This window comes from Amblyomma maculatum, chromosome 1 (genome assembly GCF_055883805.1).
Source record: "Amblyomma maculatum isolate TAMU_Amacu chromosome 1, ASM5588380v1, whole genome shotgun sequence".
Classification (NCBI taxonomy): domain Eukaryota; kingdom Metazoa; phylum Arthropoda; class Arachnida; order Ixodida; family Ixodidae; genus Amblyomma; species Amblyomma maculatum.
In genome coordinates, this window is record NC_139344.1 from 393,377,203 (window position 1) to 393,404,705 (window position 27,503).

Here is a 27,503-nt window from a genome sequence, read left to right on the forward strand (position 1 = left end):
GCATTTCTCACGTTCCCGGATAATCCTTGGGTCCCCCACCAGTCCCCACGTTGCTAGGCGACCGCATCAGCGATAAACACTGACATGATGTGCGCTGCCAAAGATGCTGCAGGACTGTTCTGACCCAAAGCAACTACATTCGGTCGACACACCTCCTGTCGTCAAGCGATGCCGTGATCAATTTTCAGCTCCTTGGGTGCTGTCGCGCTCACGGGAGCTAATAAAAGTATATTCTTACAGGCAGGCTTTGCCGTGTCTGCGTACTGTTGAAATTTGGCCTTTGTTTCTTCAGTTGACCGATTTTGAGCATACCTTTTGATGTGGATCGATTAGAAGGTGCTTAATGCTACGCGCACTTAAGTACTCCGAACGGTAACTGGGAATGAGTCTCGCGCGCCCGCGCGTAAAAACTCATCCCCATAATCCGTGCAGTTACAATTAAGCATGACGAATATCATATGTCATGCATTTTTTTTTTTTTTTTTACTATGATGCGCTGGTCGATTTCGCAGGAAGATATTTGTGATCTCTAGAAAGGGGTTAATGAAGTCGAGGTTTGAATGTCAGCTTTTTGTATCGGGCAGCTCGCTCACACCTGGATGGACGGACCGTCCACCCAAGTCTGAATGAGCTAGGTCATGCGAACAGCGGGGATTTTGTGTAATGTACTCATCAATTTTGTTCCTCCTGTAGGTAATGGACTTGACACGTGTAGCAACAGTGGGCGTTCAAGCCGATTCACTTGACGGCCCCGACTTAGATGACGAAATATCTGTTGGACCTGTGTCCCCATGCCATGGCTCCCTGGTTATGGATGGCTGTGAGGCGGCCTACCTCACTGACAGCAGCATTAAGGAGGAAGTGGTTGTGGTGGCTGACAATGCCAGTGAGTGTCAACACTCAATCGTGCCAGGAAATGTTGCATCTTATATGTTTACACACACACACATGAAGAGCTGTAGGATTCCAAACAAATGCATTTAATTAAGATTAGTTTCAAGTAGAAGCAATATGGCATGCAAATGCATATCTTGTCATGCAAACACAGCTAGCTGATATATGCTCCATCTCATTCAAGATGCCATTGCAGCTAGGTGAAATTTCCTTTCACTGATAGCATGCATGTTTGTTGCCACTGAAAGTAATGAACCTATGCACAATGTTCCTGAAAAAAAAAAAAGAAGTTAAGATTGTTTGCTGAACCGGTAGCACTGAAAGTATTGGTGTGACACCATTGTCATATGGTATAGTTTGCACTGATATCAGTCAACAGCGTTCAGTGCGTTTAGCATGCCATCAAGGGCACTGAAAAGTTAAAAACTTCATCTTTCTCTTACTCATTTGTGGCTATTGATAGCCTGCATAATTCGGCATTTTGCTGCATGCCCTATCTTTCAGCACACCGTTTGCAACAAGTTAGTAACTGAATATGCTCATTCGCCATGCTTTCCATGATCATGCGGTAGTCAACACTTATCTGTGATTTTAATACTATACTGTACAAGTGAAGCACATGTATGCATACTAATGTTGATATTTGATCTAATGCTGATTAAAGCTCAATTGTCACCCCAGTCTCTTTATTTTTTAGCCTTTAAAAAAAAGAATACAATTAGCTATTTATCAGTAGCACCAAACTTTCAAATGTCTTTGGCCAGACTTCTTTACACTCATTTTTACGCTTCTAAAATACTACGAGTAAGATATGATAACCTTGCCTTAAGCATTTAATCAACTTACATGCAACTTTCTTACAATGGCAAGTTATCTTGCGAGAGAATGCGTGTCTTGCAATGATGTAGGTATACAATTTAATCAATACTTTGCAGGGACCAGCAATGAGGGCAAAGCTTGAATCCTATAATATGCAATAAATAATACATGCATCTCGCTTGCCTTTTAACGGATGCTATGGAGGCAAGCCTATACAGCCATATTGTGGTAGTTCTTGCCATATTGTGGTAGTTCTCGAGGAGTGGTGGCTAAGATCATAGTATAGTAGTTGGCTTGGCTGACGAAAGCTTCTCAGGAAAACATAATATACAAGTTTGTTTGCCCATTGCTAATGCTGTTCCACTGGCTATAGGAAGCTGTCTTCACCTTTCACTCTTATGGCATGCACAGAGCAGGCTTGAAGGCTGGAAAATAAGGGAGAGTAAGAAACTATAACAGGAGAGTTCACTGACTGAGGCTGATTTATTGACTTACATTGAATCGAGGAGCTGCTGGTACTAGGCCTAAGCTTTCTTTTCTTACGACTGTCTTACTGGTGATGGTAATTACTTGTTTACACTATACAAACTGGGAGAGAACTATTTCCAATTGCATTACTGCCTAAGGCAATCCTCAAGATATCATCTTTATGGGTACAAACTGACAAGAAGCATCACACACACAAAAAATTAGCTGGGGTTTAGCTTGTGGCTAAACCTGGGGTTACGCAAGAGCAATCAGCATGACTACGCTTAGGTTCGGCTTGAAAGTAAAGACATGGCTTTTGCATATAGTAGTTTACTCTATGGTTTCAGCTTTATTTATGCCATAGGGGAATCACTTCACGTATGAGAACCCCTTGCCTCTCGTCGTTGATCTTTCTCATTTGGGTGTAGAGGACTTCTAGCAGTATGACATTGTCTCTACTCCGGGGCACACCGCCGTCACAACATTCGAACGAACCTTCTGTCCTAGCAACTCGGCATTGTCGTTCACCTCTACCAACTACCGAGTTATATGTCTTCTTCTGACAGGCACAGCGAAATGACGGGACTATGGCCAATGTAGCTCTCGCTACAAAAAATGAGAACGTCGAACTTTTGTAGCGAGAGCTACATTGGCCACATTCTTGCCATTTCGCCGTGCCTGTTCGTGCTTGTCTGTGCCTGTACGGTGCCTGTCCATGCCTGTCTGAAGAGCAAAGAAGAAGTTGTGGCAGGCGGTAGCTGGCAGCTGACATGGCCGAGCACTAACTGGACGTAGGGCTTCCTGACATTCCGTTTAGGAGCTCTCTACTCGGGTCTCTCCTTTCATATGGGAAGGTGATATCACAATTGGCCTGCTAAAACCCTTGCATTCACATTATCCCTAAGCCACGCAGACACGTTCATATGGCTTGGTTAAAGCGGGGCTTATTATGCCGGGTGGTAGCTTACACTATCGCATTATCACGAAGGTGGGAGTGAAAACAGAGAGAAAGAGGTGCCGTAGGGGAGGGCTGCGGACCACTGCACGATAGAGACTTTCGTGTCGTCGCACTTTAGTGGTCAAAAGTATGGTATAAAGCTGAAAGCATAGAGTAAACTACTATGTGCAAAAGCCATGTCTTTACTTTCAAGCCTAACCTAAGTGTAGCCTTGCAGAAAGCTCTCACGTAACTATAGGTTTAACCACGAGCTAAACCACAGCTAATTTTTCTTGCTTTTGTTGTTTTTTTGTCATTTGAAAACTTGTATTATCTCTGTGCTTGCTTGTCAGGTGATTCACTGTCAGGCATTGACAGCTTGGACTCACCTGGAAGCAGTAGTCAGGAGATGGCCCCTTCTTATTTTCTGGCGTCATGTGGAGAGGATGACAGGCAGGTCATACATCAGCAACCTGCACTCTTTCTGGCAGCTCAAGGTGAGTACTTGTCTAGCTAAGCAGCACAGGCATGCTTTGTGCACCGCGGAGTGCGCCATTCGTTTCACGCAACCAGCTTTGCCCGAGTCAGATTCACTAACTTTGGAATTCCTTTTCATTATGTGTACTCGTTAGACAGCCCAAATACTATTGTCAAGCCTGGCAAGATCAAGTAAGTGGGTACTTTGCTGCCAAGTACCTATAGTGGTGATCGCCTACTGGCACCATCTGCGGCAAGGCATGTAAAGAGAGTTTCTTGAAAGGAAGCTGCCTATTGCATCACTGGCAGTTTAGCTTCACATATTGAAATCCTTCTTTGAGGCATGGTGGCTTAAGATGAGGTCTGTGTAAGAAATATCTGAAGCATAAGGTACAAAAAATGCAGCATATTGTAGTGCCTTTAATATTGTTATGGGGCGGCAAGCCGATAAACATAGAGAACAGAGAGATGGTGTCCGATGACCATGACATGATTTTTAATGAATCGCGGCGGGCCTAGCGCGAGCGCTTCTGCCCACACTACTGTCCACTTCTTCCTTGTTGGTAATGTTGCCTGGAGCCACTGAGTGATCGTCTCGATTGTGGGTGAGGAAGTTTGTCGATGTCAATAAGATACATGGCATGATGATAGCCATGACTGGATGGTTGATGATAGAGGAGGAAGAAGGAAAAAGCCAATTGCTTGCTGCCACGGTGATTCTCAGGAGAAGCCTGGCCCAGGACGCTTTCAGGCCACAGGTCACCAAGAGTCGATGGCCGAGGCCCAGGCACGCACTGCATGGCATGGGCAGGGGTGATGTGTTCAACATGTAGTGGTGCTTTGAGTCGTTGGGGTGTTTGGTCGGTATATCGGGTCAGTGGGGTCACATGGTCATTCGGCTCTCTCGCTGTGTCTTGTGGTCGCGTGGGTGGCGTCTCGGGTCAGTCTCTCCGTCATTTCTTGTGGTTGGGGTTGGGAGGACGGGACACCGCAATGGAGAAGTTGCGTTGGGTCTGGCAGGCTGGAGACCAGCCATGCCATGCCTCAAGACGGCTCCTCAAGAAAGCACAGGGTACTGAAGCTCCAGGCCAGGATGAGGAGTGATGATGACGTACCCAGCACCTTCATCAAAATGTTACGGAGCGGCAAGCTGATGAACACAAAGAAGTGAGAGATGATGTCCGATGAGACCATAAGATGATTTTTACTGAATCGCGGCGGGCCTAGTGCAAGCACTCCTGCCCACGCCACTGCCCACATCTTCCTCGTCCGTAACAATATTCCCCGTTCAGACTGTTCTAGCTTTGTTCACTGTCTTGAAAAGGCAAATTTTCACTCTGCCCCCTCACCACCAAACCGCATGATTGTGTTGAGGCTAAAATTGATACTCTCGTTCACCCTGCCACGGTGATTCAGTGGTTAGAGCGCTTCCTGAACCCAAGGGTGCATGATCAAATCGAGCACTTTTCGATGGAGGCAAAAAAACAAGGCACTCGTGTACTTTACGATGGCAGTATGTCGGTGCACAAAGAACCCCAAATGTTTGACATTTCCGGTGCACTCCATTACAGCGTCCCTCATAGCCTTCGTTGTTTTGGGAAGTTAAACCCGGTAAATCAAACCAAACTACCATTCACTCTATGTTCAGAATCCCTTAAAGAACTTATTGAAAACTAGATGCAATGAAGAGCCATATTGCTAGGTACATTCTTGTGAGGTTCAGTGTGGCTGAAGCAGGTAAAGGCATTGTATACTTTTTGAGGACAGTGATCCTTGGAGAGAGGCGTTGAGGGACAGTAGCCAAGTATGACTGATGTGGAAGCTGCACTCAAACTTGCAGATAAATACTGCATTCACTAGAACAGCATTGATTGGGCCTTTTGGTGTGCATTGGTTGTTTTTTGGGTGTGCAGATAGTAGTTTTTCGAAACAAGATTGAATATGAACAGTGCAACTTTGCTACCAAATCAATAAAGGATAGGCTGGAATCATATACGAATTGAATATTGATAGGAGGTTAGTAATTGTGCAAAACAGCAAAGCAGTTGTGTTGGATTTGTGGTATAGCTTTTGTAATTATAGCTACAGCTATCAAAAGAGGCGACATTGATCTCCTCTGGGTAGTATGCAACACAAAATCAGTACGATAGTCATGTCGTACATATAGAAAACTAGCTTATGTCATACGTATGGGATAATCACCATTTGTTCCTGATAATGACAGTGGATAATGTCTCACTAGGTAAAGGGGGCAAGGGCTGCAGATGTCAGGGCCTCTGTGATCAGGCACCAAGACATGCTTGTCTAGACCTCACTGTGTTGTGCTTGGCCCACAATCTTGGCAGCCACGTATGAGCATTATACATGCCACCACATTAACAGACTGTGTAACGAGACTGAACCCTCCACTTTGTGCAGAAAGGTGATGGCAGTATGCTATGCGGTATGCCTTATATGAACTTCGTGCCTATCATTCCTGAACTGTTTGAGGACTTGAAAGTATTAAATTCCTTTTAAATAATTTTAAATCTGCGCTATTTGATATTGTTACAGACGGCAAGCTGATGAGCACAAGAAAGGTGAACAGGGAGAAGATGTCCGTTGACGATGAGACGAGTTTAATGAATGCTGATGGGCCTAGCTTGAGCTCTTTGCCTGCACCACTGCCCGCTTCTTCTTTGTCTGTAACATTACCCAAGGCCACCGAGTGATCATCTCGATTGTGGACGAGGAAGATTGTGGAAGGCGATGGAATTCATGACATGACGATAGGCGTGACTGGATAGGTGAAGGTAGAAGATGAAGAAGGCAGTGGCTTGATGTCACGATCCCTCTATGAAGCCTGGCCCAGGACGCTTTCGGGCCATCGGGCCATAGGTATCCAAGATCCGATGGCCAAGGCTCAGACACGCAATGTGCATGGCATGGACAGCGGTGATGTCCTCATGTGTGGCAGTGTCTTGGGTCGTTTGGGTCTTTGGTCGGCATCTTGGGTCAGTGGGGTCATCTGGTCGATCGGGCCTCTCGTCGTGTCGTATGGTCATGCTGGTGGCGTCTGGGGTCAGTGGCGTCATTTGGCTGCGTTTTTCCTTTGTCGTGTCTTGTGGTCAGTGTGGGGGATGGAGTGGGAACGGTGAGGTTGTGCTGGATCTGGCAGGCTGGGGAACAACCAGGCAATGCTTCCCAGGAATTTGCTGCCTACGGTGCAAGCACACGCAGGGCGCCGAAGCTTCGGGCCAGGATGAAGAGAGGTGGTGAGCGTACCCCGCACCTCCAACCAAAATTTTACGGGGTGGCAAGCCGATGAACACAGGAAAAGAGAACAGAGAGAAGATGTCCATTGACGATGAGACGAGTTTAATGAATTCTGATGGGCCTAGCGCGAGCACTCCTGCTAAAACCACTGCTAACACCACTGCTAACACCACTGCCCGCTTCGTCTTTGTCCATAACAATGTATTGAGCAATTTTTTTGCTGGATATTCTATTCTCTGTTAAAAAATTGTTTCCACATCTGTAAGGAACTGCCATTGCAAGGTATTGCAAATTTTAACAATTGCTAATTTTAAGCTTATAATTTTTTAAAGCTTCAGTAATCGAACTTATTTCTAACTTATTTCTCATGGCTTAACCAAGTTGAAGTAATCTAAGTAGAAATGAAGGTTGAAATAATTTTCAAGCTATTGGCTTTATTACTTGGCTCACTATTGGTACTCTTGATTGCAGGTGAAAACAGTAACCTTCCACTGGAGACTGCTGTCCCTCTTGTACATGTTCAAGGGGTAAATATGGTTTTCTGCAACTGGTTCAATGAGCAGTGTCACACTTTGTCTTTTTTTGTGCTTGGTTTGGCGTCTTTCTCACTCTGCAAAGGAAATTTTTTGTGTTACACCTATGAGCTGTTTATACTAGTACTTAATTTATGCAATAACCTTCAGAAAAATCTGCATATATTTGTTCTCATTGACCACTAGGGGTGCTGCAGCTTTTCTTGGATATGCCAGACTCTGTAATGAGTTTACAATGGCAGATAGGACGCTGTCATGAAAAGCCTTCTGCATGCCACGCTGTCAACCATTGTTCTTGTTTTAATACTGTATAATTTGACAAAAATTGCTTTTTGCAACATTATGAACAAACTGAAAGGTTCAAGGTATGATGAAGCTGCCTAACTTACATGAAATAATGAAAAGACGTTTCCTTGATTGTTCTTTTGAGGTTGAAATTGTCATTGTGAATGTGTCACAAATGCCAGGAAACAGAACTGTGCGGAAAAGCAGAGTATTACAGGTACAGGCCAGCTTGGAATATGTGGTGCATAATGGCTACCGTTTCAGTCGGCACAGTTAAAGCAAAGCCACCTAGACTGGACAAGGCCTGCGCGCTCCTCCTCTCCACGGGGGCCTACGTCACACTAGTTGCCCGACCACAAACGATAGTAGGAGTTCTGTGCAGTGCAGGGGGAGGCAACGCTTGCAGGTGCATCGCACCTGGGAGGCAGCATAGGTGGATCTTTCCGCTCTATCTCCTTATGGTTAGATTAGGCAGCGAACGTGCTGGCATTTCTCTTTTCCGACGTCTAGGTTTTCAAGCTTCAGGACGTCAAACTGTTTTCCCTTGGCTTACTTGTGCGCGTTGATACCATAATAAACGTGGTGCTGAAGAAAAGCACATGCATTTTGCAACCGCCACGACATGGGACTATACTTTGAGCCTAGATTACGACGGGAACCCAAAAGAGCTTTCGGTTTTTCGAACAATGTAGCTCACAGAATAACTTGGATGAGAGAGGTTCCTTGCAAGGATTTTACTAGAACCGTATACATTCCAAGGTAACTAAATAAAATGTAACCACTTTCGATAGATTTATTTTTGGCACGCACCATAAAACCCAGCACACCATAAAAACCTTTTGTACACTTAAAAGTTTTTGGATAGCGGTTTCAGAGGATAATATTATAATGAAGTGTCGTCATGCCGGCATTCGCACTGAATTTCCATGAGCAAGTCTTCATCACCAAGCTATCATATTCTAATAAACAAATGGGAAGAACCATGTCACTCAAGTGCGATTGTGTTCGAATTTAAAAGGTCGCAGTGTCTTCGAAGTTCACCAATTGGCCATCGTATATTTCTTCTACATCTTCTTTTGCAAGTCTCCAGCCAGGAATAGGGTGCGTTGGGAAAATGACACCATCCAGGAAGCCCTTAATGATTTCTACAGAGGCAAGCGAGGACGAAAAACGCGAAAATTCACTATCTTCATTTCAAGAATGGCAATGCAAGCTAGTAAATGTTTGCGACACCAAGTTTTTGACAGTCACTGGAAATGAAAAGTAAGCTGTTTGGAAGGCAGCTGCCATGAATTCAGAAAAATTAAAGAATTGAAATATTTTAATGCAAAGCACCGAGCAATATAATCTTCATTATGTCTTCATGCAACTGTTTTGTAAGGGTTCATGAGTATTGTCTATTTTGATATTGATCAAGGCATCCGCTTTCGAAATTGACAAAAGAAAATAACACACGCCTCCTTAAAAAGCAGCAAAATACATATGTACAGTGATCTCATATATTCTTGCGCTATATGCTGCCTAAGAAATAATGCATGCTTGTGTTATTGTGATCTGCAGTGAACTCAAGAGCAGTAACTATAGCTGTGTATTAGTTTGTCACAAGTTTTAACATAAAACTATAAAAACGAAGTACTTAGCTGCAATAGGAAGTGTATCGCGAGGGCTACGAAAGAAAGCACAAGTTATAAATTAACGCAGAAAATATACAGAGAAACTATGCACGTGGTTAAAAAGCCGTTCCTTAGTAGCCGATTTATGTTTATTGCTACATTGCTACAGCCATTGTGACTCGAATAGTAAAATAATGCGCTGAAAACTACCGGCGAACCCTCCCAGCCGCGAGTGGAGTCCAGCGGCGGACGGACAACTAGCGTGACGTCACGGAGCAAGCGGAGAGGCCTTGAGTAGTCTAGGTGGCTTTGGTTAAAAGTGTCCAGTGTCTGCGGATTGCTACAGTCTGCAGTGCTCATAGTATCTGACTTTTCACAACTTTGCACAGTGCATCTTGTTGAAGCATTGGAGAATATAAGCAAGAAATGTTATTTTGTTTTAGAGAATTACTTGTTTTTACCATAGAAATGAAAAATTAAGTACTTTCTATCATTAAGTTCTATCCAGCATCAAAAGCTGCTTGCTGAAATGATATTGGGGCCATTTACATGTTCTGAAGCACTTTCAGAATGATTGAACCTTCAGAACGATAAATATACAGTTAGATAATATATGTGTATAGGTCCACAATTTTTACTTCCATTTTGATGCAGTGGTGTATTTTATGGTCACCTAAGACAATGGAGCCTTGCTTAGATGCACTAATAAGGGAGTATAATTACTCATTTGGCATCCACCCAAGTGCAGTTCCGGGCTTAGATGCAGTTGCACACGTGTTGTTTTTGCAAGGAAGCAGTGCTGTGACTGCTATTGCTGCCTCTCCGAACTGAAATGTAACAGTTACTGCCTCTTCACTTTTAAGCCATGCAGCCTTTCAAGGCATTAAAACTTTTATAGCAGATTTATTACTTTTGACGGGTACCCTTGCTGATCATAGACAGACTTTCTTGACAGCTAGCTGATGTGGCCTTTCCTAATATTCTATGAAAAGGGAGACAACCCTTCCTTTCTAGGCGTGTTCGTGCATTTTTCTGTGACATGCAGCATACATTCATTGTCAGTGATGATTCTATATGTGGGTGTTCTTATTTTACATTGTTTTTTTTTTAATTTTATTTGTCACAGTACTTACAGCTGTATATCTTTCTGTATTATGTCTAGCATGGTAGAAATTTTTATAACGTAGGGGTGTGTAAATGTTTGAAATTTTCTAATATCAAATTGAATATCCTCCTATTTGATTAGCTGGTTCAATCAAATAGTACAAGTTTAAAATTATTCAAAGCAAACTGAACATGATCTCAAGTTTTCAAATAGCTTTTTTTAAATAATAGACTTAAACGTTGAATAGTTTTCTTTAACACATATTGAAAACTCACTACGTTGCCTCACTGCATACTGCGACGATTGTTCTGCATGTGCAGCACCACGATGTAGCCTTCTTTTGTGGCATCATTCCTGATTGAGTTTCTAATCATGTTACTGATATTTGATTTATTATTAAAGCTAGATTATTTGTATTAGATTGGCTTTTGAAGAAGTGTTACATATTTGCACAACCCTACCAAATGGATCTTATTAGGTGAGATATTAAATTCTCATTTTTATATGATTGCATGAAGTTATAGCCAGGGAAATTGCAAAGATAACAGTATGCAGGACAAAATCCGTCGTACTGCTGGAGGGCAGGGAGGGCACGTTGCTTGGGATGGCTGTAATACAAAGACTGGATTGAACAGAAATATCTTTGGGTTTGTGTAGACAAATTTCGTACCTTTCGTTAGCTCGTCTTATGTTTTAATAGCTTCAGTGTTTCCCCAGCTGTGATTGACCTACTTCTCTATCCTGCTGTAAGCTCGTTTTCTCAAGAGAGCATATTGGGGGGTTAGTTGGTGCATGACAGAAGGTAATAAAAAGTAGCGCGAAAACGAAGACAAGACCACACAACACAGACGAGACCACACAACACAGGCGTTGTGTTGTGTGGTCTCGTCTTCATTTTTGTGCTGTTTTTTATTACCTTCTCTCGGTTCCTCCTTTTGCTTTTCTTGTCAGCACCACCTTGCTGACTTTACTACCACAGAAAGATGGAGCCAATTCTGTAGAATGCTGAGGCATTCTTGGGGACTGCAACACTAAAGCCTGCGGTTCTGATTGCAGACTTTGCCCAAGGACACAGCCACTGCAGCTGTGACTGATGTGAACCAGAATTGGTTCACCACTAAAGAAGACAAGAGCAGCTTTCAAAACAAAGGTAAATGACACTTCCCTTACCCAGAGCAGGGCAGACACTTGCACTTTTGTGTACAGTGCTTGAGTGGCATGCCTTTTAGTGTGTCGGTAACATCTAGGTGTCCCTAGCGGCTGGATTCAAGGATGCTTATCTCCGCTTGCCTCAGGAGTGTACTGTCTTATCTTTCGACATCTTGCTTTTTGCTAGTTGTGGCACGCTTTGTTTGTGTTCATATCTAGAGGAACTCTTTCACTGCCTGGCATATCTCACTCGGCAAGTGCTTTGGTCGGAATGTTTGCCCACCACTAGAAACAGCCTTGTCAGCAAATGGTGTGCACAGAAACTGGCAGCTATTGTAGATGTGAAATGACAAGGCAGTACACTGTGTACGTGGCCAGAGGCAGGCTGTCTAAAATTGAAGGGCCAATGCCAGGGATTGATGTACACGCTGACGTGTGCCACTTGAGCACTTTAGACAAGTCTGCGGACATCAGTGTCTTGTTTATGTGGCCCATTTGCAAACTGCCGATTTTCTCTCCCAGGTCACTCTTGGAAACAGGGCATGTTTTCCAAAGAGGAGACTGAAATTCTCCAAGCCAACATACAGAAGTACTGTGAGGTAGGACATGCAGAAGTCTATTTTTTAAACGTTCGTCTTCAGTTCTGCTTCATTAGCAACCGATAGTATTGAATTGAAGCTGAAATATTTGAAACACTTTGCTGTCTATCTTGATCTTCTACGGCAACTTTCATGTCTGGTCTATGCAGTACCACATACTTGTGTATGGGAAAAATAAGGTGGAACAACCTATAGTATTGAAATGAAGCTAAGATATGTGAAACTTGCGTTGCTGTCTATCTTAATCTGCGGCACCTTTCATGTCTAGTCTATGCAGTACTACATACTTGTGTATGGAAAGAATAAGGTGGAAGTAAAGGAAAAGCAAGGTAGAAAAAAATGACATTTTTCTTGAATTTATGACAGGATGCATGCGAGGCCTGCGAGACCATTGTGAAATTGTAGCTGGCTGCATTTTGTGCTGTCAGTAACACTTTTAATCTTAAATTCATCATGCCACATATCTTTCAATGTAGTGGATAAGTGGAATGTACTTGGCGTCGACTTGCTTGAGCTCTCATGATACTAGGCGTTTTAGAGGCAGACACTTCACACATAGGCAAACCTAGAACCTCCTTTCTAGCCAGCATTTGGGGTCTTTGGTTGATCACTTTGGACTCTCACTTGTGTAACCAATGTGACCAGCCTAACCAGTGGTCATGTTACAGGAGCGCGGGATCAGCAGTCCAGCGACGGTAATCTTCTCGATGACCAAAGAGGAGCGCAAGGACTTCTACCGAACGGTAGCAAAGGGCCTCAACCGGCCCCTCTTCTCGGTGTATCGCCGTGTGATCCGCATGTACGACAACAAAAACCACATTGGCAAGTACACCTCAGAGGAACTGGACCAGCTCAAGGTGTACGTAAGCCAACTCATAGTACTCTCATTATTCTTCTGCGGGGTGCTGTATCAACTGATGCTCCTTGGCTGTAGTGGTTGACTGTTGTACACATCCAGTGCTCATTTGCTACTGACTCATCAGCGAGGAGCTGGCCTTCTTTAGAAGTCATAGGAGTGGGTTGTATTTGCAAACTAATTTTTTTATTTTTTTTCCGGGCGGCGGGGAGGAGGAATTATGATGGATTATTACTCTAGCTCATTTCGTTTCATCTTTGCGTCATTTATGCGATATATTTTCTTGGCCCCTTCGAAGTGAATCTGTACAGCACTTATTCATTGGGTAATTGTTTTAAGGTTTTCACATGGAATGTCCTGGCAGATTGGTTATGCTGCAGTGTACTAAATGAGGCTGTTTGGTTTATGACTGCTTGCGCAGGTCAGCTTAAATAAAGTAGAAGAAGAGCGAGACAATGCAAGGAGGCGAGTGGCACAACATGGTGTCATGCTGTCTCCTTCTTTTTCTTTGTTTCACATATATTTCAGAAAAAAAATTTGTGGATATTACTAGCTGCTTTTTCAAGTTTGCATCACATGCGTTTTGGTCATGCTCTTTGATACTGTTTATATATATATTTGAATATGGCTGCATGTTGCAGGATAACGTATAATGTGACTTTCACCCGTGCTTCAGGGGTTTTATTTGTTTGTATGAAGTAGAAACAGGTGAAACCCATGTCGACTTCATCAGGATAATATTCATCTCTTGGGGCACCCAGACAAAAGTTTCATGGCTCAGAATTTCATTCAGACTTATATATGTCTCACAACTTCGAGCTTCAGGAACTGGGGAAGTACAGGTGTTGTCTGAATAAAGGTTACTGCAACGAAATCTGACAAACTTGTTGCAGTTTCTAGTTATGTGGGCAACAATGTCCACACAAAGAGTGTATCCATTGAAGCTAAGGGCGGTGGTCGAATATTGAATTTTTTGAATATGAATTGAATATGAATATAAAAAAAAAATACCTTCGAATATTGAATCGAATATTTGATGAGTGAAAAAAAAAAAAAAAAAGAAATTGAAGATCAAAAAGCAGCAAACACTGTTCATCCTATTTATTTCAGAATTCACATGGTATTTGCAAGCAAAATTCCGTAGCGAGGACGACATTTTTTTTCTCGGTTTCATCAAGTGCTTCGGTTTGAGAATACTGTTAGGAAGGCCCTCTTCACAAAATGGCCCCTTTGCGTTTTAAAGATGCCTCACTGCACAGCCCACGTGGTCAAGCATTGCGGTGAAATATGCAATGCAGAAAAAACTGCAGTGTATTCGGCAATTCTCGAATATTCGCAAATTTCGAATATCAGCTTTTCGAATGCGAATACAAATCGAATAACAAACATATTCAATATTTATATTCGAAGTTATGAATATTCGCACACCGAAACTGAAGGTGACATTTTCTTTTATGGGTTCTAATTTCTCTTGGGTCTCACATGTACATATGCTGCCTTCATTGTAGGCTGCGTGCTGCTCATGGGAATGACTGGCGAGTTATTGGAAACGCATTGGGCCGAAGTGCAGCATCAATAAAGGACCGCTGCCGACTGATGAAAGAGAACTGCCGGCAAGGTGAGGGCATGCCAGCTGTCGCTTGTCTATACTGCACTGTCCACGACCTTGAAATCGTAATGCTGTATGGGACACGAGAAAGGCAAAAGGAGCACAAATGGTAATCTTTTGTCTTTCTTATACATCCTTGTGCTCAATCACGCTATGCTCATTTCAAAATCACGTCACACCAACTCGCCCAGTCTGCCTTATCTGCGCACTGTGCACTTCACAGATGGTTGCATAGTACGCTGCGACCAATCTGAGGTGCAGGGCCATTTTGGAGATACTTAATTGAGTTGAAAAATTTTTATTTTATTCCAAAGCCATGGTTCCTCGATACTGTCCATTTTCGTGCGTTTTCTTTCATGTGCCTTTTTTTTTTTTTTGAGTGTGTGTATGCATGTGAGGTTGTAAGTAAGCAAGGTACTGCTCCACCCCATCACTGCAAGGCTGGTGTACTGCAAGCCAACCATCATTGGCTGTACTCTTTTCAAAGATCAGTGGGATGCAGTACCTGTTTTCACAAAAGTCGCTGATCACTTGATTGCAAAGCTACTTTTGCTAGTGGACAGCAATGGGAGGCCCACCACGAAGGTTGCTCTGAGAAAAGTTGCCCAGCTCTCTTCTTGCAGCTACAGACAAGTGTCTACGTGTGCCAGGCTGGATTATTCTGCAAAGCCTGTTGGCTTACACTTGTGGGAGAAAGCTTTCAGAAGGCAGTGACCAGCTACATCCATTTCTGACTGGCTCCTAAACCCCCTGCAATGCAACAGTGATCCAGGCGTAGGCACGTCTCTTTAGGCCTCATTTTACTGTCTCTGTCGGTCCTAAAACTAGAGAAGAAAAAGAGCCATTCCTCACACGTTTCAGCTCTGCTTAAACCAGTTAGAGGCATCTCCCCTTTCCTTATTAGGATGTGTTACAAGGCTTCCAGCTAGGTAGGAAAATTTGTGTTGATTGACTCTTTATTTCCCCACCTCTAGTTCTAAGCTACAGGCACAGTAGAATTTTCAGTGCTACGAATATCATGTGGTTGCAAAAATTGTTTGTATCGCACGAAATTCGAGTCATTAGAAACGAAAAAAATTCTGATTGCATTTTGCATTCAGACAGATATGTTTAATGTGGGAAGATTTCTTTATGGCCGCGCTGCCGCTCCTTATTGCCTGCTGTGCATGTCGACAATCTCTGGGCAACGCACCATAGCTTGCTGAGTAAAGCAGAAATTTGGGTGGTTTGGTACGTATGTAATCATTTTGCTCGCAGCAAACAAAGATGGGATGAAAGACGAAGGTGATATTGTGTGTGACCTTTGTCTTTCGTCTTGTTTTTGTGTACTGTGAGCAAAAAAAAAAATTGTTGTTCACTGCCTGCTTCTTGTCATTTGTATTGTATCACTGGGCATTTGCAATACTCTCAGCAGTGTGCAGATGCCACTTAATGCTTAACAGTGCGGTCACAGCTTATGTGTTCATATTACTCTTAACGGCATGCAGAGTGTTCTAAACACCTGAAATTTTGCTTTATGTACACCATGCATTTTGGCGAGGAATTGGGGTCATCATGATTTTCGTGCCACTCAGCACTGTCTCAGTGTGCTCAAGTGAAGATTCCACGGGTACGAAGTTCAATCCTGGACTTGGCAGCCGTGTTTCGATTGAGGCGAATGCAAGGCACCCATGTGCGTTGCCAGAGAACTCCAGGTGGTCAGAATTTCCGGAGCCCTCCACTAGCTGATTTTGTTTCTGGATGTGAAACTGTAAAGCAAACAAAGCCGAAATGAACTTTATATCAACCGTGATCATATCATTGAGACCGTACTGAAGTTGTCATTAAATAGTCTAGTGGAAGATTAGACAAGAAACATGACTACAAATTTTCAAGACATTAACCCTCATGTTACATTTGCCTCTTGTTACTTTTGTAGCTTCAAGAATATTTCATGTCATCTTATTTGTCATTCTGTGCATCTGATAGTGAAAAGTTATGATGTTATAAGGTTTGGGGCCGTCTTTGAGACCCAGGAGAGCAAATGCTTTGACAGTTTGACATGGGTGAGTTATTCCTTACAGGCCTGCAGGCCTTTATGCCTTTATGCTGCAGCGGCATTTCTGTTTGGAGAAAAAAAAAGTAACACAGCAGTTCTAACATCAGTGACGGGGAACCCTTCTTTTTTCTCCCACTTTTTTCAGTTTTTGTGATATACTCTGTGCTTTGACTGCATTTTTCATCATCAAACTACTAATAAAACCATGATGCAGGTGTCTGGCTCCCTGCGGAAGAACGGAGACTGGCGGAGGCTGTGTATGACATGAGCCGTGTGCTGCCCGGTGAAATGGTGAGTGGCGGCCTCTCGTGGACGGCCGTGGCAGAGCGTGTCGGCAGCCGTTCAGAGAAGCAATGTCGAACCAAGTGGCTCAACTACCTCAACTGGAAGGAAGCGGGTGGCACTCACTGGACCCGCCAGGATGACCTCACTCTCATTAGCACGTAAGGAGGCACACGTCATTTATTTCCCATCTTCTGGTAGGCTTCGCCTTGTTCACTGGCCTTGCTGACTAAGGCCACGATTGGTGAACCTTTCTAGTTGTCAACTCATCACATAATGTCATCGGCAGGACCAAGAACTTGCAAAAAGAAGGGTTTTTAGAAAAACCATTAAATTGATGTTTCAGTGTTTAATGATTTGTATTCTCTTGTTTATAAATGGATGCATCAGGACATGGATAGAAATGTTGATTATGGTGTAGTTTAAGTATGGGCATTTATCTCTAGATGATTACGTTGTGTTGACTGTTCAGCTCGTGCGGTTGCTGGATGTAAAAAGCAAACACGAAAGGCACTTTTCTTCTGCGTTGGCAGTAGCGGTGTTCTGTTAGCACAGTGGTTTTTGTTTTTCTAATGTCCTGACCAGGAACTGCATTTAGCATGGCCTCCGGCAACATTACTTTTGATATTTTATGACTTATTCACCTCCTTTGCGTTCCTCACTTCCTGCTGAAAATGAAGGCAGCCCCCCTCTGCCGTCAGCTTGTCATGTTAGATGATGCTGTAGCACTCACGTTTTGCCTTAGTATTCTTCAACCATTTTGACACAATATTTTACATCATTATGTGCGCTTCAGTCTCGGTCAAGGCTTGTGACATTTTTATGTTGACTTCCTAACGGCTCCTTGTGCTGCTGCATAGGGATGGAATTATAGGCAACCCTAGGAAGAGTCGTTAAGGGAGAGCAGTTGGTCCTATTAATGTGATGTGTTTCTTTAACATATTTAATTGAATAAAATGGGCAATAGTATGTCTTTTCCATAGGAATTCTCTCGCCTGCTCCTCATTTTAAAGCTGGCTTGTTGCTTTATATTTGCAGCTTGGAGTAAGCCGAGGTCATGTTTACTTCCTGCAGAAAACTTACACTTTATGAACTGTGAAAAAAAGCCCTGCAAACTTTAGTCCCCACTTTTTGTTTTCACTGGGGACATTAAAACTAATGGCCGTAACTTGGGGCATAAAAGAGCTTTGGCCTGTTTATCAGCTACACATATATAATGGAGGCTATAAGGTCAGGAAGGCGTCTTTTGCTAGTACGCTTCTGCATTAATATGCTCGTGCCAACTTTCACTCGCTGATAGGGTGTACGCACTGGGAGTTCCCGAGGAGAGTATGATTGACTGGACTGAGTTTGCAAGGGACTGGTCGAGGTAAGTCTCCATTCTGATATCGATCCTTAAAGGATGGTGTGAATTGCTGAGCATTTGTTCCACATTAACGAACAGTGCCTAATATACAAGGCGTCCCACTAAACTGACACCTAGCATAAGCATACTGATACTCTATGCATTTCAAGTGTTAGCCTGGCACTGTTGCAGGACATCATGTGGATATTTATTGGTCTGTTACTAACAAGACATTAGGGTGCAAAAAAAGCTTTATTTTAATAATGTTTAATGCAAAGCTTTGCAGTTCGAAGGTGTACTTCAAATATGATGCCCAGTGATATGTATCTTAAAGAATAATTTTTGTAATGAGAAATTTTTTTTTTCACCGGCTGCATGATACTTTTTAACTTGGAGAATATAAAAAATTTTTAATTGTGAGTTAAACGTCTCGAAGCGGAACATTTGCTATGAAGGATGCTGTATAGTGGAGGGCTCTGAATTAATTTTATACCATGTGGGTTCTTTTTATGTGCACTGAGCAACCTTGGTGGCAAGTGTATATTTTGTAAGCAGTCTCATTAAATACTGCGAAACAGTGTCGATCTGTTTTTCTTTTTAAATTGTGTTAGAAGGCATATTATATGGAGAAATGTGGTCCAAACTGCCTAATTTTGAAAACTGTAACTGTAGAATGAGGGGCAAAGGTGTTTATTGACAACATAAAAGTGTTGACTACAATTTCTCGTCGTAAGATCTGATCAGCACCTTTCGTGGTAATGCAGAATTTTGTTCGCATTTTTTTTTTTTTTTGCATTTTTGAAGAAGTTTTGCAACAGATTTGGTCCGTTGACAGCAGTAACGAAAGTCACCCAGATTTCTGCAATCTATGGATGCTTCGCCCTTTGCATTAGTGCACTGCAGGGAAGTCACCACGGCAGCTGCCTTTTGTGGCGTTTTTGTCATGCTTTCCTGTACCTCATCCTTTTAGTTCTCAGATGCTTTGCCCCACCTCCCGTAGGGATTGCAAAGAAGTTGTGTGTTTTGTGCTGACCTTGTGAGAACTATACTCGGTTATATTTTAGCGTAGCTTTTTTAATGTTTCACCTGTTTGCATGAAGGTACTTCATAGAAGCCACTACAGCAAATGATTGCTTTTGCATTTCAGGTTTTCATGTTGCATTTCTCCAGGTTTGGCCACTCATGTGTTTGCCCATGTGCTGTTGGTCACTTGATATATTGCACAAGCAGAGTGTTTAGAAATTTTGAAGATATATGAGTTGGGAAATAGTGTTATGCATGAACATTTTAGCTTGAAGAAAAACAGCAGAATGCTATGGAACGTATTTATTGCTCCAAATTCTGAGCATGAGAACCAGGAAAGCATTCAAATTGGGAGCGTATCAATGGGGTTCTACTGTACTTGCATTCGATAGTCTGAAACATTCCAGTTTATTTTTTATCATACCTTTAGCTTTTAAACAATGACACTTCTATTGCTGCTAATACAGTAGAGCCCCACTATAGTAAACTCAGATATAGTAAAGTGAAACTGAAGTCCCAATTCATCTTTCATAGACGATTGTTCATTTTTCCGCCTTTATAGTAACAATATTTTTGGTAAAGATCGGTTATAACAAAGTGCATCTGGCCGCAGCGACGACTTCCTACGAAATGACATCCGCGCACGAGTGCTACCTAGGATCACAAAGCAATTTGTTCTCTCTCTCTTTTTCTTTTTTTTGAGAGAAAAAAGAACTAACATCGAGTTTAATTTTTTTTAATGGTTTTACCACCAGGCTTAGTAGCACGCAGGAGAAGCCAACATTGCGTAGGCTTGGAGCCGTGAGGAAAAGCACACCGCGCGTAGGAAAAAAGTAAAGCTGTCTATAAAGATGGAAAGAAGGCCACGCGGTCCATTCAGAAGATAAAGGAGAGTAAAGATGCAGCGAGAGATTGTAAAGGGAAGAAACGGATGAATATCACAGTACTATGCAGCATGAAGCACGAGACAGCGGTGGCAGGAACTGGAGGCACAACGTGTGCGATTTTGTGGCGCTTGAAGGCCGCGTACATTTCTAATCTATTGCCTTTTAAAAGACAGAAACAGTGGGAGATGACGCCAAGTTCATACAAGGCTTTGGTTTTCACATGAAATCAAGCTCGGTTGTATTCGCAGTCACGTTGCCCTCATGCCTAAGAGGTACTTCAACTAGGTGTAAGCAAAACAATCTTATAACTGAGAAAAGAAAATAGCATGAAGAGACAATAAGACAGAGCTGGAAGGTATTTCAGAGTGCCTTTTTTTTTTCATTAAGCAACAAGACCTGTTTAATAAGTAGCCACTTAATTACCATACAGCATCTTTAGGACCATGGATCATCACAACTGATATAGTAAAGATTTTGCCAGTCCCAGCGACTTTACTATAAAGGGTTTTAGTTCGTTAGTTATAAAATATGACTCATTTTTTTTGCATATCAAAAGTATTGCTTTAGGTTTCTATATTTTTTTTATTTAGTTTGTATTGTGCTGCTTGTGTATGGTGATACTGATTTGTTCTGACATTCATGAGCGCATGTCTTTTGCAAATTTTCCATTCAATTAAAGGGCTGATGCCGAGTTCCGAGTCGTAAAATACCGCTCATAAAATTTTACTTTGGACACTGTTGCCATTTTAATTGCACAAATGTTTACATATTCCATTGCTGTGCATGTGTAGCAGTAAATTTATGCTGACTTTGTTCAGTTTCGTTTGTCGGTTATTTCTTACCGTCTTGTGGTGGAATACCTTCTGAATGATCTTTCTTATCACAGTGTGCGGTCACCACAGTGGCTACGTGGAAAGTGGTGGAGCCTGAAGAGGACGGTGCCAAATGCTGGCAAGCTCTCATTCCTAGGTATGAGCTTGTGGAGAGACCTGTGATGCTGTTTAAGTATACTGCGTTTACCGTTGCTCTGCTTTTGACTAAGGAGTGTGTGAATATTCAATTGAGTATGTTTGTCATTCGATTCATACTCAGTTAGAAAAATTTATATTCAGAGTTTTCTGAATATCTGAGAAGTCCCAAATACACTGATCAATTTTGGGTACTCGAACACTTTTGGATATTCTAAAGCCTTCAGATACAGTAAACTTGTTAATTTAGCCTTTATTAGACCACAGAAAAGAAGTTGAGTTATTGAATGGGCCTGAAAAAAGATGTGCTGAAAACCGTTAACCGTTTGCATCACAGTAATTTTATTTTACATGCCTAGCTATACGATGGTTGTCAACATTTGAGATGAAACCCAAATGAGAAAGACGGTTTTTCTTGGTTTAATCAAGTGCTTTGGTTTGTGCACACTCTCGGGAATGTTAAAGGCTTGCTTCAAAATCGTGAAGGCCTCTGCTACTCTTTTCACTGTGCGGTGCACTATAAATGGGGCCTCTTAACAAAACAGCTCCGTCCCATTTTAAAAGATGCTTCACCACAAGGCCACGCAGTGAAGCATTGCGGTGAAGCGTGCAGTGCAATGAATAACCAGTGCACAGTTTCAACGTACTGCAACTTGGAAACAGCAAGTGGATGCATGTGAGGTGTAGCAAGAGCGTAACGCCATCAAAAAATAAGAATGAGAGAACAGGGATGCACAAAGCAGCGTCCAACTTGGCGCAACTGGCCGAAATGCACGCCTGATCGCAGCCTTGGTCTGGCGTGAAGTACTAAAAGAGAGCTCATCCGAAACTGTGTGACTTGAGCTGTATTTCAGAAATCATCATCATTCCAATCATCATCGCGCCTGCCGTAGTGAGTACTTAGTGCGCAGGCACCATTGTCCCATGAAATTCTGGTTCACGGATGTCTGTTTGGGTCATCGCTGGCTGCACGGATTGTACCTTGATGTGAGCCCCGTCCGAATCAACAAGCATCCAGTGCCATAGACTAACATGGGCTTCGGCTTGGACCGTGCTGCTAGTTTGCCTGAATTAATGGGGGTCAAATTAACAAGATTTTACTGTACCGTGTGCAATCCTGAAATAGACGTGATGAACAAGAATCACTATTTTGAAAATTTTTTAGTGATCCAATATTTGAGATTAGATTTGACATTCGAAGGCATATTTTCTTTTCCATATTCATGTTTGATTCATATACAAAAACTTCAATGTTTGTACACCTATATTTTTAACTAGGTCATGCCTTTAAGAAACGGTTTCTTGAAGAAGGAAACAGAACAGGCAGCAACAGCAGTTTCTCATGGAATGGTAAAGCATGTGAGAAGTGCTTTTGAGTTTCCAGTTTTCAACACTGTCATCTTCTCTATTTGGTGAATTTGCTTCTTGAACCTCCTCGTTATACAGTTGCAACTGTGTTGCATTCAGGACATGCACTTATGCAAATGTAGTTCATTGTAACAAGCAGAGATAGAGAGTGCAGGAAATCCTTTATATCTTTTATAAGATTTCTTGAAAATGACAAAACGGTGTGCTGAGAAAAGTTCTTTCAGGATGAATTTATCAGACATAGTTGTTTTTAGCTTTCGTTCTGAAACAGCCCTTTAATGATAACATTCTTAGAAATGCTTCTGTGCTGATCAAAGGCCTTAGCCGTTAATATTTTAAAAAATTTTTGGAACGAGAGTGTCATAGTCATCCCATACTCATACAATTCTGGCTGATTTGGTTAGTTTTGTTTAGTTTGGTCTTGTTCTAATGCTGCACTTCCGTCTGGCAATGACCCATGAAAAATCTTAGTACAGTGGTAACCTACCAGAGCACAAAGGACGGAAAATGTGATGCAAAAATAGAGACATATCAGGTCCTCTGTTTTAGCAATTTTATTTCAAATAATTCATTCTGACTTTCTTTATTTTATTGCCTAAAAATGAATGCATATGCCTGAAGTTCATTCTGCTGCAGTATTTAGACGTATGCATTGTTTTTCCTTCATTGCATTACATGTTATGGAATTCTGACTGTTGATGCCCACACCTTCTGTTTTCCTTGCAGAAATCTGTGATTACCTGTACAAGAACTACGGGTCCAAGGTGCAGCTTAGGGACGAAGTGGGTCCGGCCAGTTCGCGAGTGACACTCAATGGGGACATGCGGCACCATCCCAAGATTGCCCCCTACACATCTCTGAGGATTCTCAAGGCCGCTCCACCTCTTGCCCCACCAGCTGCAGGAATCACTACCCTTCCTGTCAGTGAGTAGCTTTTGTTTTTGCTGTTTTTGTGCACCAAGGTCGCCAGGGTGTTGAGTAGGACTCTGGCAAGTAAAAAATCATGTGAATTGCTCGCGGATACCTTGGGATGGTTGTGGGGGAACATTGTAAGAATGGGATGGGTTACCAGCTGGTCCCCTCACACTAAGAATATTGAGGCAGTAGAGAACATCCACGGAAAACGGGGTACTTTTTTTCAAAATATCCCGCATCTAACTCTCCCTCAATTTTAATGGAAGAAACTTCCATCCAACTGCTGCAAACATATGAATGAAAATCTAGAGACTAAAATTCCTATTTCTCCTAAAAAACAACAAACTTGCTATGAGTCCTGAACCTAACTTCATGCGCCTTACAACTTGTCGAACAAGACATCATCTGGCACAATCTTAAACTCTGTATCAAGCAAGGATTGATGTGTTTAGGTATTCTTTTTACCCACATACTATTTAGGAATGGAACAAGCTGCCTTCTATTGACAAATTTTTGGCATCTTACTTATTGTTGTGTTCAGTATTTGTATATACAGTCGAACCAGGATATATCGAACCCGGATATATCGAATTTTGGTTATATCGAACTCACGGAATATCCCCTTGAAAATCCCATGTAAAAGTATAGGAAAGCCGCGTCATATATCGAACTCAATTTCACCGGTCGTTCGATATATCGAACTCCGCACCATGCACTGGAAAGTGTGCCTTCCCCAAAGACGATCGCATCACCCTCGGCCGATTGCCGCGTGATGTTTTCAAGCCACGCGCGGAAGGAATGAGAGGGGACAGTTCGGCTAGGGCAGCGCCGCGCCCATTCCCCAAAGGCGCGCGCATCTGCGGTTATCGTTTCCCGCGCGCCAGCACACGACGTTTGCAAGCCATGTGCGTGAATGAACCACCGGTGGGAACGAGAGGGGAAAAGCGCGATAGAGCAAAGCGCAAGGGTGTGCTCATTCTTTTGCCGAGCTATCTCTCTCCCTCCTTCCCGGCCTTTGTTTGCAGTAGCACGCGCTACGCATGCGCCAATCCAGCTCAGCCCGTTTTCAGACAGAACGTCGGACGCTTTCTCCGGCGTGTGTTGCGAACCCTCTGAGTGCGGCGGCTCGGCTGAGGCTATGGCGCCTGCGGAAGTTAAGAAACGGCAGATCTATCTTTCTTTTTTTTTTTTTTTTTTTTTGCGAGAGTCGTTTGCTTTTATCGTTTTGCTGGTTGTGCTGTACGCGCCGCGGCATAGCGTAAGATATGACGTTACAAAGCGGCTTTTTTTTTTTCTTTTTTTTTTTTTGCGGGAGCCGTTTATTTTTGCATGTATGAATCAACGAAAGCACGCGGTCAGCTGCGATCATGACACCGGCTTTTAGCGTTTTTCGCTTCAAACAGCATTTGCAGCCACTTTATCACGCTTTCCAATGATTTTGTGGCAGCAGACTAGCCCGCTCCAAGCGCGGCGTGATAAATCGAACCACGCTTGTGCAATCAAGCCATCACGGGCAGTCTGCCAAGTTCGCTCCCCGCCGCAGCAGGAGCTATCAAAAGATAAACGCGCCGCGACGTTATCGCTGTGCAGCATCTTGGGACGCTGCCAAGAAATGAGCTGTGGATGAGACGACCGAAACGGAGTGAGACATGCAAGCGATAACGCTGGCGATTTCTGCCGCGGCGACACAGAAACCTTGTTAAGAGCTGCCGCGGTGGCTCGTACGGCAGAGGGACGCAGTTCCAACAAGTTGGAAATTTTTTGCTCTATCGCTGCCGCACGTCGCTGAGATCGCTTAATCGCTTGCATGTGAGCGAGCTGGCCTTAGCGCTTTTTTTTTTTTTTCCAAATTCTCGAGTGCAAAAGTGGAGGGTGGGTTCATTATGCGAGTGAGTTGATTACGCGACAAATACAGTATCGTTTTTTCGCATCGTAAGTGCCGTCCCAAGCCGATTTCTGTATATCAAATCATCGGTATATTGAACTCGAAGGGGATCGCGAAATAGTTCGATATACCCGGGTTCAACTGTATTTTCTTGTCATTATTGAACATGTCTCATTGTAATATATACTTGTTAGCTATGTTTCATATTTCTGTTGTTATGAACTGATGTTCCACAATACTATATTCCTTACACCTGTCCTGCTGGGCCCACTGGGGGCCAGCAGTATTTCATACATAAATAAATGAACTACTAGGTCAAGATTGCTAAAATTTTAACTAAACAACACTACTGCTCCCATGTGGGAGCTTTGTCCACACAGAGAAGGAATTGCAAAAGAACTAAGAATTATGCATACCTTACCATGTATTCAAGCCGTCCTCTCATTCACTTCCTCTTGCACGCGCACGCGTGCACACACACACACGCATGCAAGCACGTCCGTAGACAACTGTGTGAGCAAACAAATAGTATTCTTGAAGTGGTTGTGCCATTAATGTACTGTCTTTTGTAACATATGCATCACTTTTGATCTTTGTTGTTGGCATAGCCATTGGTACAAGGTATTTAACAGGTGGGGTTCTGTTTTACCCTTGATTACAGAAGTGCTATGTGGTGGTTTAGTGTTTGGTCTCCATCCTATGTTATACTACAAGAGCTACAAGAGAGTTTCAGTCTCTCTGTCATTGGTTCAGGTGTGCTGCTGTTAATTCACTTTTTTATTAACTGTGGTCATGGTTCAAACTGCAGTTGTCTGCAGGGATAACAATAAACAGACAGTTCTTTGACTTGACAGCTGGATGCTTCTGTTTACTGGATGCAGTTTCATCAGATGTGAGCACAGTGGTGACATTAGGTACATGAAATGAAAACTGGAGGTGTCCAGTAAACCTGCTTATAACAAAAAAAAAAAAGGTAAAAAGTCTGCAACTTTTCATTGCATCCAGGTTTTCGTTATATGCAGTCATCGTGTAATGACTTGAGTGGACAGTGCCAAAAGGAAACAAAAATAGCCCCCTTTCCTCAAAGTCATAAACACAGAAAACCGTTTTGCTGTCTACCACCTTCACTGCAGGCTCATACAACGTGGCTGTGAATGGGGCAGGAAAAGGGGGAGAGGAGGCGAAAGTGTTGGAACTGCACTAGACGAGGGCAACAGAGACACCTGCTTCTTCACACGTATTCCCGCTCTCGGTCTGGTAGCCACCATTGCCCCACGAAATGCAATTTTCGCCTTGTGTCGTTTTTGTCGTCAGCCATTTCTGCTCCCCACGCTGGGGAGCTGTCGGTGCCAGAATCTCGCGAGCAAGTGTGTGTCAGTGGTGGTCGCACACTGTTTGCTTTTTCATTAATTTGTCCTATTAGTACTTCTTTTGTTACTTCTGAGTGTGACCTGTAGTAGTACCACATGGCGTGATATGAAAGCACCAAAAGTGAAAGCAACGGATACTGCGGCATGTGCCTCGTAGATGTGTCTATGGCACTGGAGCATGGCGCAACGTCAACTGGGGCTCCTTGTTGAGATCGTCCCTTAATGCTAGTTCATATTTTATCATGATGGAAACTTTTGTGCAGTTCTGCTAAATGTCAGGTAACTCAGCGGATGCTAAGAAATAGTCGCATATTTAATTTCTTATAGTAACAAGATGAACTACCACAACACATTCATTGCATGAAGGTCTCAAGTAGTATATGCGCTTCAAGGGGGGGCAGTGTCAGAAAAATTTTTGCAATATTGAGGAATTTTCTGCATGAAAGTTTGTTACATCCAGGTTTAACTCTGTTGGGATGAAAGTAGCTAATTTCCGTCCATGTTCCACACTGTGCCACACTGTGTGAAGCTGCCAACTGACAGTGCATTTCTGGTCTCAGTTACTTTTGCCCCAGCAGTACAGTGGAGCTCGCTTGTAATGGCCCCAGTTATAATAAACGAGTGCTTATCATAAACAAGAACAGTGCTTCTGTCAAAATAAGCATTACACAATCGCACTTCATCTCAAATACGACAAATGATTGTTGCTGCAACAGTCTGTCAAAAAGAACCATAAACTCGTACCTGCAGTTGAGCAACTTGGTTTGGTTTATAGGATTTAATAGATGGATGGATTTATTGAAAGGAAAGGCAGAGAGGTTGT

General features: G+C 42.9%; 1 protein-coding gene across 1 annotated transcript in view; it reads left to right on the forward strand.

Annotated features, from left to right (window-relative positions):
* Nucleotides 1-27,503, forward strand: part of LOC146208572 (cyclin-D-binding Myb-like transcription factor 1) — a 36,057-nt gene that overhangs the window by 286 nt on the left and 8,268 nt on the right. The window contains exons 2-12 of the mRNA XM_084594993.1: nt 694-886; nt 3,472-3,615; nt 7,322-7,377; nt 11,443-11,536; nt 12,058-12,134; nt 12,803-12,993; nt 14,499-14,608; nt 16,852-17,080; nt 18,220-18,288; nt 21,061-21,143; nt 23,237-23,434. Of these exons, the coding sequence (XP_084451119.1) occupies nt 697-886; nt 3,472-3,615; nt 7,322-7,377; nt 11,443-11,536; nt 12,058-12,134; nt 12,803-12,993; nt 14,499-14,608; nt 16,852-17,080; nt 18,220-18,288; nt 21,061-21,143; nt 23,237-23,434 (1,441 nt within the window). The 5' untranslated portion in view covers nt 694-696. The remainder of the gene's footprint in view (nt 1-693; nt 887-3,471; nt 3,616-7,321; nt 7,378-11,442; nt 11,537-12,057; nt 12,135-12,802; nt 12,994-14,498; nt 14,609-16,851; nt 17,081-18,219; nt 18,289-21,060; nt 21,144-23,236; nt 23,435-27,503) is intronic.